The sequence below is a fragment of the Athene noctua genome, chromosome Z, assembly GCF_965140245.1.
Source record: "Athene noctua chromosome Z, bAthNoc1.hap1.1, whole genome shotgun sequence".
Taxonomy (NCBI): domain Eukaryota; kingdom Metazoa; phylum Chordata; class Aves; order Strigiformes; family Strigidae; genus Athene; species Athene noctua.
The window spans coordinates 82,868,607-82,879,985 of record NC_134077.1 but is presented as its reverse complement, the minus strand read 5'-3'; the positions used below and the strand labels follow the sequence as shown (position 1 = coordinate 82,879,985).

The following is an 11,379-nucleotide window of genomic DNA, read 5'->3' as shown; positions in this document are numbered from 1 at the left end:
TCATTTTTTCTTCTTCACATCTTCAGAAACATGTTCTGGGAGGGATGACTTGTAACCAAAATTCTCCACTGCTAGTATTAATAACAAAAAGTCCGACATGTAGCCTCTCCAACTCCCACCCGCTTCTGACAGGATCCGGCCCTAACATGACTTAGAGGCAGATGTTTGAGGAGGTCTCAAGTTGCTTAATATAATTTGTTCACACATGCCAGCTTCTTTGGGGATCCCAGAGCCTGCCGGGGTGCGGGTGAAGCCTCCTAAGTCCACAGGCAAGAAGCTGCACCAAGCGCCCGAGAAGGTAGAAGAGCGTAAGGAGAAGGGTGAAGGCAAAATGCAGGACACTGTGAGTGTGAGCACGGAGGAGAAAGACCTCAGAAAAGAAGAAACTGCCGAGCCGAGTACATCCCCCTGCTTGGATTCGGGCGAAGGTATTAATACGCTGCTTTTCCTAACTCCTGTATGGGTAACCGTGGTGCACAGAGACCTGTAAAACGAGGGACTGGAAATGCAAATGGTCCATTTTTTCACTTGGTATCTACTAAGTGCTTGCCATTATCCCTACTTTACGGTCATGAAGAATCCATATTGTTTTTCCGCTGTTGTATTACCCTATAAATGTTAGTCTGAAGAGAAGAACAACAAAAAGCAGAAGCTGTTCTGCTGGAAGCTTATCTAGAATTAGGGTAATTTTGAAGAATTCTCCCTCTGTAGTACAAAAATGGTTAGAAAGAAATCTGAAATGCATCGCTGTAGGGCAGAAACTGGTTAAAAGAAGAGCTAGGGACTAGAAAAACACAAGGAATGGATTTTTTTTTTTTTTTTCTTAATTTTCAGTAGACTGACAGTTCACTGAAACTTAGTCTGCTGCTTTCATGAGCCAGTTTTAAAGTGCGAGCTGCAGATGAAAACATGTCACACATTTATGGCATGCTAGCTTACTGAAGCACATAGATCAGACGTAAATGTATTTCACCGTGTATCACAACGCAAGGTTCATCAGCCTCAGCGTTTTCATGGAGAGCCTAAAACATGCATAAACTGGCATGTGGTTTGCTGGAGTTTTGGTTTGAACTGTGCATCATGCAGGGTCTAGATGTGAGGCGCCAGGGTCAGAACTTGTTCTTTTGGTCCATCTTCAGACCATTAGTACAGGTAAATGGAAGAGGCCAAGTTCTGGCTGTCAGGCAGGTGGCTGAGGATCAAACCTTGCATTCCTCGAAACACTCTCAATTCCACATGTGAAGCTGGGCGTACACAGCAATCCAGAGTCTTAGTGCCCGAACGCGATGCAGAGAGGAAGGACTCAGATCCGTGAAGCACTAGGAAGCCTTTCGGGACAAGAGGAGCCTGAGCAAGAAGGGAGGGCTTCACTTTAATCATGAGGAGCGGAGGCTTCTGGCCCTGAGAATTCAAAGGCTCCTGGAGGAATATTTAAAGTAAAGGTGGGGGAAAGCCAGCAGGCACACAAGAGCACCCAGCTCAGACTGCCATGATCGAAAAAGCGGGTACAGCTGGGGTTCAGTGCACCTCAGGAAATACCAGGAGGGAAATAAGAAGAACAACTGCAATGCATAAGGAAAAGAGGGGCAAAATTACAGGCGCTGGCACGCCTATGCATGAAGCCTGAGGAAGAAGTTTGGGGGCTGAAATGGTTGCCTGCAAGGAACACCTTGATACAGTGGGCACCTCAGAGAGCTGGGATGTGGAGGATCGATGGGATTCATTGTGCCTGTTTGCCAGTCCCGTAGCAAGGATGTGATAAGGTGTTCAGGGGGCAGAAAGGCGTGAAGGACTCTGAAAGCAGCAACAACATCAAAGCATTACCGAAAAGACAAGCATCAGAGGACATGTGGGTGGAAATGACGAGCCGACAGTAACAAAGTCTGTGTCAGGTTGCACTATTGACCTCCTTGATCAGGAAGGAGAGAGAGAGTGATCGAGAACTGGGAAGGAGGATTCGCCAAGCTGCAAACTGTGGACAGGTAGTAATAGGGGGATTCCTACCACTGGGTCAAGGACTTCTGAAGAAGGAAGTGCAGAGAGAACATCTCTGGGCGCAGTAAGTGAGGGCTGCCTAAGCCAGCTGGTCCGAGAGCCCCCAGGAGAAGAGGCCATACGGGATTTGGTCTGGAGTGGTGCATTACTTGCATGTAAATGCAAGAGGCTTTATCACAGTTACAGGGTCTTGTCTCTAACAAGTGTACACTTGGGTTCAATGGCATAGCAGGGAGCACCGGCCAAAACCCACCACATTCAGCTATTCTGGCATTCCGCTTCAAGAAAGGGGAGAGAAAAGGCGGAGATCAGACTGGGTGCTGTTGAAAGGCATTTAAAGAAGAATGCGATCAGCGCTGCCCTGTCTCTAGATCAACGGCCCTTGTCCTCATGGGTGATTCTAACTTCCCAGACATCAACTGAGAATGTCGCACAGCGGACTCCAACAGGTCTGCGAAGGTACATTCTCTAATGCCACAGGCCCCCTATGGGCTGCTGAAGATCCCCTCCAAGACTGAGGACGCCTGGGATTTTTTGTAGTCACCTGTACAGTCTTGAAGAGCCCCTGTGACGCTGAGCTGGCCAACAAGGAGTGGCTCTGGATTTGCTCTGTAAGAGGATAGCGAGGCCCATTTATACATGCTGCTTTGAGGTCCTGGGAGCTTAATCAGAACTCTCATCTTGTTATGGCTGCACAGACATTTACATAGTACTCTCTGGCAAAGAATGAGAAGGCACACTTAGGTGTGCTTTAAGGATACTGAAACATAAGAAGAAATACACTTACCTTGTGTCTGGCAGCATGATTGTTTCCCAGTTTTCTACGGTACTGCTGGAGTCTGTTCCAGACACCATAGGGCAAATAATGGATTTTACAGTTCAGTTTTTGAACCAAAAATGGGTTTAAAAATTAACGATTGGAAAGAAACATGGTAACTGTGGTATCTGATCTCAGACTGAGATTTTTTTCCCAAAAATGTCTCCTTTCTCCTTTAAAAATCATGCCTAAGGAACATAATTCATTTCAAAAGCCTATAACTTTCATTTCTAAATATTCTTGCCATCCATACTTTTTTTCTTTCCTACCTTGTGCTATAACTTTGAATAGCAATTTTCACCACTTTGAAACTGCAGTTTTAGTGTTTTTCCTGATGGTGAATATTTATCAGTTCTAAATTGAAGAAAAGATCGTTCCGCAAGTGGAATATACTTCAAGTAAATGTATTCTTTCTCGTTGGTCTTTTGGTATTACATGCAACAGGGGAAACATATAGACAGTCTTTGATGTTTTATTTTTGAGAAACTGTTAGAAATTATTCATATTGTCTTTGCATCCGCAATTTGATAAGTGCTGTTTGCTAAAAGAGAAGGATTTTTAGTACATTTCAGTAGCTAGGTGAAAGCAGAATCTTGTAAGGTTCTGCGGGAGTTGTTTTAATTTAAAAAGTAGTGTTTAAAAAATAGAGAAAGGTTCGGGGCTACATCTAGTAACTAGGGTGTGGGGGTTTTCACATTGAACCTAGAAGCCAGGGAATACCCTCTGAAATACTGGACCACCTTTTCCTTTTCACTGTTGCCAGTTAGGAATTTGGGTTTTGTTTGGCTGTGTGCTTTATTTTTTTTCTCCCCTGAATCACTTTGTTAAGTCATGAACTTAACAATCTTCTTTTGTCCTTCTGTCTGATTGTTGAACAGCTTTTAGAACAATGCACCAATATGATGCTTAGGTCAAGAAAGATGTTCTTTGTCTGTCTTCAAGATGAAGCCATCCCTAATCAGAAGAACAAGTCGAAAGCTGCTTTTGAGCAATGACATCCCAGAGCCATTAGACCTTGAAGAGGGTGCACTGCTGATTTGGCAAGCAAACTCAAGGTCCATGTATCCTTCGCTGAACTACCCTCATAATAATAAAAATCAGGCCTACAGGTCAAGAAGACTGTTGCCTAGGTGAAGACCCTTGCCCTGCGCATCCGTAGTAGGAGAAGTGTTGTGTCAGCAGTATTATAATTGTATGGAAATTACTAAGCAATCATCGCACAGAGGATGTACATGTAAAAATCACTAACTCTGCAAGTTTTGTGGATAAATATAGTGTGAAAAGTCCTGTTGGCGTGCTTGATATGTGAGAAACCACCGAGCATCAAGGCTTGCTCAACCCTAAAATAAGCGAGGAATGTTCCTCCCGAGTGTATGATTATTGACCTATTGCACACTGGGTGATGAATCTGCTTTTCAGACAACACTGGGAGGAGATCTGTTAACAGCCCCATTTTGCATACGTGTGTCTCTGTCCATGCTCACGCTTCCTGTGGAAGTAGCTGGGCTCCTCTGAATGCCAAGGCACGGCCAGAGGAGGCAGGAGTCTGAGGTCCTGAGCATGTTCCCAACGCTGTCTTCTGGGAGAGAAACAACCGGGCATCTACCGAGGAGCCCACTGCCCTGATTCCTCCTGCCATGGAACACGCCAGCCACTGAAACCAGCAGCAGAAAGGTCAGCTCGCTGCACCCTCCTGTGGAAGTTCTGCCCGATGACAGCGTCACAAATCCACAGGCCATGTGTGCGGGGAAAAGGGCTGTGACACTCGCTCCTCCAGCAGCTAGCAGGCCAGATGCGAGCGCTGCAGCACTGCTGCTGTCAGCAGCTGTTGGGCACGAGCAGCATGAGAAACGGGGGAGCTCGGTGGTTATCCAGCCTGTTCCTTGGCAGGTCACTGCCTTCCACAGCAGGCTTCTTCGCTGCCTCCAGAGACGGCCGAAACCGAGCCCTGCGCAGGCATACGCGAACGCCCCGGCACAGGCACAGACACCTCCCGCAGGACAAACATCTCCCCACCTTGGAGAGGTTCCTGCTGTGTCACCCTCCGTGGGGTGCAGAGACAAGTGCTGGAGGGGGCAAGGTTACAGCTGGCCCGGCCCTTGGATTGCCCAGTCGGGTTCCCATCGGACCTGGGGCAAAAGCAGCTTCCCCTCCTGCCCGCTCTGCCCTCGGCATCTGCTGTGTGGCGGGTGGGCGGCTGCAGCAGGATTTTCTGCGGGAGGAGGCACCGCAGACACGGGCCTGGGGCTCCGGGGGCCCATGGCCGTGCCCCCCAGCAGGCGGGGGCCACCCCGGTGGGGCACGGGGGAGAGGGAAGGGCACTGGGAGAAGGGGGAGAAAGCAGCACCCAGAGATGGTGTCAGAGAAAGAGCAATTTATTGATTGATTGACTGAATAAAGAGTTGCTGCAGCCGTGCTAGTGCTGCCGGTGGGGCGGCCTCTTGCAGGGCTGGGGAGAGTCCTGGGGGCCGGGGGCCCTCCTCTTCGGGGGGTGCCGGGACCCCCCAGCGGAGCCGTCCCTGCCGCAGCTGTGAGTGGAGGGGCTGCGGCTGCAGCCCTGGGCAGAGGGACCTGCCCCCGCCGCCTGCCCCGGCTCCTCCCGGGGCTGCTCCTGCTCTGCCGGGACAGGAGCTGAGGGGGGGCGGCCGGGATCCCCGCAGAGGGCGGCCTCCCAGGTGCTGGCTTCCTCCTCCCCGTCGGGGCTTTCAGGGCTGGTGGAGGAGAGTGGGTGGGGGGTGGGAGTCCCCCACCGGGAGCTGGTGGGGCTGGTAGAGCTGGATCTGGTGGGGCTGGAGCCAGGCGCAGAGCTGTTGTTGTCCTCCTGCACAGCATCAGGAATCAGCAGCCTCCAGGCCTGCTGGCTGCACTGGTCCTCAATCGTATTGATGATGCCATAGACCAGAGGTTCTGCATCTTCCAAAAGGTCAGGCTGCAGCACCTGCACCAAGGCCTCTGCAGCTGGGCCGCTGACGCACAGGGTGTGCAGGATGCTGACCTCTGCACAATATGCCTGCCACCAGTTAGACCCACATATTGACCGCGGTTCCTGACGCCGCCAGAGCAGCAAGGGACTGAGGAGATGACCTTCTGCTTGGAAAAGCTCTGCCCAGACTTCGGGCAGGATTCCACCCACTGACTGTGCCCCTGGCCCTGTAGTCCCCTGCTCATCTGGGGACAGTGTCCACTGTGGAGATGACGGGGGGTGCACCACAGGCTCATGGGGGCTGTTTTCGGCCGGCCTGCGGGGAGCTGTGCCTGCCCGGCTGCTGGTGTCTGGCAACTCTTCTGGGTGAACGATGAAACACCCTATACAGTAATTCGCTCCCTGTACAGGCAGATGGACAATCTTTATTGGTTCTCTGCAGAGCGGGCACTCTCCCTTCAGATCTAACCATCGCATGATGCAGCCCAGGCAGAACTGGTGGTGACATGGCATCGTGTAAGCAACATCACATGGGGCGTCGCGGCAGATGGGGCAGATCTGCTCTGTCTCCGTTTCCATGTTCACACGCTGCAGCAGGTTGGGGAGAGCTGAGGATGAGGAGCTGCTCCCAGTCGCTGATGCTGCAGCTGCCAAAGGGCGTCACGTGCTGCAAAAGTGAGAGAGACCCTGGTCACTTGCTGTCCTCGGGAGGAAGAAATGCTCAGGCCCCCGGCGAAGGACACTTTCTGGCTCCCTGAGCCCCTTCACCCGCCCCACAGCCGCCCCGGGGGGACGCTTCCCCTCACAGCTCACCTCCTCTGCCACAAGTGTGCGCGGTGGTGCCCGGCTGCCTGAGCCAGGCAGGGCTGGGGAAACCCAGGGAAAGGCTCTGGGACAGGCACCGAGAGCTGCTGACGGCACCACCCAAAGCACCACCCAGCACCGGGAGCAGCCTCGCTCGACCCTCCAGACCTCGCAGGCATGCTCGGCAGGAGGCACGAGCCAGACTGGGCTGGGCTGTGCTGGCACCCGCCTGTGAGCAGTGAGGGACGTGATGTCACAGTCCATCGCTCACTGACATCACAGTCCACCGTGCTCCTGAGGCAAAACTCCTGCTGCCTTGGAGAATGAGCCCAGAGGTACACTCTGGTTGTTGGGTGGCAGGGGATTAAGTCCAAACGTTGTCTCAGCTCTTTCCCTGCACTGAGCCCCTGCGGTGCCAGGGTCGGCACCTAAACTGTCACCTGGCCTCTCCCTGTGCCTGGATTGTTGTTGTTCTGAAGGGCGAGACCTTAAGCGTCCCGAGAAGGCTTCTGGTTCAAGACACTGATGCTGCATTCGGAAGAGCCAAGTACACAGACACACACACAGACTTACACAATTAATGTGAATGGCAAAACAGATGGACTTAGAGCGATGCCTTTACCAGAGCCCATGTACTTGTCAAACCACTTACATAAACATGAGCACAGGCCAGTCCTTTTCTGCCTTTCCAGATGATCAGGGTTAGATTTGTACTAGAGAAACATAAACTCCCCTTCACTCCCTAGATTCACAAGCACAGCATGTGCCGAGATGCCTCAAATAACAGCATGGAAATTAAGTCCGTGTAATATCTGTGCCTGGATGTCAAGCTCCTCACCCAGTCATTCTGGCCACAACAACCCCCAGCAGCGCTACAGGCTTGGGGAGGAGTGGCTGGAGAGCTGCCAGTCAGAGAGGGACCTGGGGGTGTTGATTGACAGCCGGCTGAACAGGAGCCAGCAGTGTGCCCAGGGGGCCAAGAAGGCCAATGGCATCCTGGCTTGTGTCAGCACTAGCGTGGCCAGCAGGGACAGGGAAGGGATCTGACCCCTGGGCTTGGCACTGGTGAGGCCGCACCTCGATTCTGGGGTTCAGTTTTGGGCCCCTCACTCCAAAAAGGCCATTGAATGACTCGAGCGTGTCCAGAGAAGGGCAACGGAGCTGGTGCAGGGTCTGGAGCACAGGTCTGATGGGGAGCGGCTGAGGGAACTGGGGGGGTTTAGTCTGGAGAAGAGGAGGCTGAGGGGAGACCTCATCGCCCTCTACAGCTGCCTGAAAGGAGGGTGCAGAGAGGGGGGATGAGTCTCTTTAACCAAGTAACAAGCGATAGGACAAGAGGGAATGGCCTCACGTTGCACCAGGGAACGTTTAGACTAGATGTCAGGAAGCGTTTCTTTCCAGAAGGGGTTGCTGGGCGTTGGCACGGGCTGACCAGGGAGGCGGTGGAGTCCCCATCCCTGGAGGGGCTTAAGAGTCGGGTCGACATAGCGCTGAGGGATCTGGTGGAGTTGGGAACGGTCAGTTGAGGTTAAAGGTTGGACTGGATGATCTTCAAGGTCTTTTCCAACCTAGACGATTCTGTGATCGGTGCAAGACTTCTTTGGGTCTTTCCACATCCGTGTCTCCTGTGTCACAACAGAGTCCAGTTTCAAGTTGCGCTCACACACACACAAACACAGACACACACATAAACACACACACACACACACACAGAGGGATCCCAGCAGTAGCTGGCATAAGACACTTTGCGCTTCCAACTCCTGTCCCCAAGACCTCTCGCCCCCTTCTCCCACCGCACCCTCCCCCTCCCCTCTGACCAGCCCTTCTGACTCTTTCCCTTTGTGCCCGACTTGTCTGCCTGCAGCCTCCTTTTTGCAGGTGGCAGGCATGGAATCCTTGCCTTGCACAGGAGACTGAATTGGACTGAGGCATGGTTAACTGTGAAAGCCGGCAACTTTATTTCAAGAACCTGAAGGCTCAGCTCCAGCGTTTGTGGGCGTGGGCAGGAGCGAGCAGGCCTTTGGCACTGAGGCTGCCTTTGGCTCAGCAGGCAGTGCCCCAGCAGGAGATGGCGGTGGTGCGCTGCAGCTTGAACTGGGTAACTGGGTCCTGCTCATGCTGCTGCTGGAGCCTTTTGCCCCCTTAGGACCTGCAGGAGCTCCTGCAGCAGATTAAAGAATTCCAGCAGCTTCTGGCGTGCAAAAGGACAGGGCGTAAAGCTGCCCGCTTGCGTCGGTTTTGGCCTTGGCCTCTGAAAGGGGGTCGAGGTGACGACTGGCCGTGGCGTTGGAGCAGCCGTTGCTGCTGGGCGCAGTCCCATCTGTACCAAGATCCAATCGTAAAAGTGCTGAGTGGAGGTGTAGACTCCAGGCTGTTTTGCTCTTGCACAGCCTCTCCCCCAGCTGGTCACTCCAACAAGCCAGAAGTAGTCAGCGTTGTTATCTTTGCACACAAGAGGCCCACCGCTGTCACCCTGCAGCGGAGGAGAGAGGGAGGATTAAGGTGACCGCTGGCAGCACTAGGCCTGGCCCCTTCTCTCTCACGGCACCTGCCAGGGCTGTATCCGCTGCACAGAGAGGCTCTGCTCAGGTGCTGGGGCCCCTTGTCAGGGAGAGGGTAGTACGCCTGTGGGGTAGGGCTCTCTCTCCTCTCTGCACAGTGATGCTGGATGTGTGCAAGAGGGATGTTTCGGGATTGGGATCGGGACCTGCGGGCTGCCAGGAGCGCGCGATGGGCTTTCTGGGCAGAGTCCCGGGCCTCCGGGACAAGTGGGGCCCGGGGCAAGGACCTGCAGCTGGGGAAGGGGAGGTGAGCCGCGCCAGCGGTGGGGACTCAGCGGTGGGAGGGTGGCTTGCCAGGCCAAGCCTGCGCCGGGGTGTGTTTGGGCGGCTGTGCCGGGGCTGCCTGCGCCGCCGGGCGCCGCCTTGTCGCAGGCTCCTACCTGGCAGGTGTCGATGCCGCCCTGCGGATAGCCGGCGCACAGGTTGTGGGGGTGGACGGCTCCTCCGTACCAGCGGCTGCTGTTGCAGAGCTTGACATTGATGAGGCGGACCTTGGCCTCCTGCAGGACATCAGTTGATCCTCCAGCTGTGAGCACAGAAAGGAATTAACGCCCAGCAGCTCATTGCCAGGTCTCCTGCCCTGTCTGAGTGAATCCCTTCCCCGGGGCTTGGCTTTGCCTTGTGAGAGACACTGTAGGGGCGTTTCCCTTCTGTCTCGCCTTGGGCCCCGGGCCAGGCCCCTCTCTATGGGCACACGTCCCCGCAGCCAGACTCTGGCTCTCGCCTCTGCTGTCAGGAAGCCCAACCCATCTCCCCAGAGTGCCCAGCTTGCACTCAGAACACAAGCAGCCTTTGGGAACTCACATCTTGCGGTCGTGGACCCCCAACCGCTGACGTAGCAGGTTGTCAGCTGTGACACTCGCAGCGAGGCGTCGGGCACACAGGCAAGCTGTACAGAGTCGCTGCACTGGACAGGCCGGTCCAATTCCAGCAGCGCAATGTCGTTGCTCTCCGAGACGCTGCTGTAGTGTTCGTGAACCAGCAGCCGCTTAATATTGCGCACTTGGGCCTCCGGGCCCAGCTGAGTCAGCTGGGTGGCCCCGATCACTACGCGCCACATGGTGATGTGCCTGGAAGGCAGATGGGGAGAGGGCTCAGAGGGACTCCAGCCACACGCTGCAGCAGCCCAGCAGTTCCCTGCCCTCTGCTTCACACGGGAGAGAGGAAAGCAGCGCTACGGAGGCTGCAAGTGCCCTAGCATGCCTTGGGCTGAAGGCACGTCGAGATGGTGGCTACTAGGAAGCCGTGGCAGCAGCCCAGCCCTCTCCTGAGCTGCCTCTCAGCCGGGCTCTGCAGTGCCCAGGCACTGGGTGTACCACACGGAAAGGGGACGGCAGTAGCGCGTGGTGCTGCGGACGGGGCACCTGCGAGTGCCAGGGGATATCCCCGTTCCTGGCCCTCCTTACCTGGCCTTGGTGAAGCAGTGGGCTGCTGTGAGGACCCACTGTGGACTGATGAGGGACCCTCCGCATATATGCCCCGTGCCTGCTGCCCAGGGAACCTGGATGCTGACGATCCAGGGCCAGGCCCCTGGCTGGGCGTCTGTGCCACCCACCACGCGCGAGGTGCCGTAGCCGGAAGCCATGGGCCGGAGCCCGCAGGTCCCTCTGTAACCAGAAACTCGTTAGCGTCCTGCTCGATGGGTCGCTGCTGTCCCGGCTGAAGGTCAGCCCTCTGCCCTCCCCACCAGGCTCTGCACGGACAGCGAGGCCAGGGAGCCCCGTGGGGTGGGCAGGCATCCGCCCCCGTTTCTGCTTTAGCCCTGCAGACGACTTGTGCCGGCAGCCCGGGTGCTGCAAGGAACCGAGGCTCCCACGTGGGGCTGGGGAAGTCGTGGTGTGGCCACGGGGGACAAGTGGGCACCATCCAGGGAACCCATCGGGTTGCCCGAGCTCCCTCCCAGAGTCACTTACCCACAGGTGTCCCAGGCGCCGTGCGCAGGCCGGCACAGGGCCAGCAGGATGAGGAGTGGGAGCAAACGCATGGTTGCCAGCCGCATGTGCCAGCTGCCAGAGCCGAGGGCTCCCTGCCACCAGTGCAGCAGCTGACAGAGTGCCCGCAGGGCTCACGTTGCCCACGGTGCCCTTGACAACGCGGCTGATGTCACAGAGTCCCTGGTTCCAGGTGCCTCTTGGTGGGGGGACACAACATGGGGGTTTCCAAGCAGGAGGGGAAGCAGAAGCTGGGATCGGGCGCCCCCGACAGACCCCCGCTGAATGCTCTGCTTGTGGGATGAGGGTGTGCAGGCCCCGTGGAAGCAGCAGTGCCCGGCTCTGAGC

The 11,379-nt window shown here is 55.3% G+C and overlaps 1 protein-coding gene across 1 annotated transcript; it reads right to left on the bottom strand.

The window, feature by feature from the left end:
- Window positions 1–8,652: 8,652 nt before the first annotated feature.
- Window positions 8,653–11,084, bottom strand: LOC141973683 (acrosin-like). Its single transcript, XM_074932508.1, has 5 exons — window positions 11,014–11,084; window positions 10,507–10,707; window positions 9,905–10,170; window positions 9,481–9,626; window positions 8,653–9,012 (listed from the first exon to the last, which is right to left on the bottom strand). The coding sequence occupies exons 1-5, from the start codon at window positions 11,082–11,084 to the stop codon at window positions 8,653–8,655; spliced, it is 1,044 nt and encodes a 347-aa protein (XP_074788609.1).
- Between the last annotated feature and the right edge of the window lie 295 nt (window positions 11,085–11,379).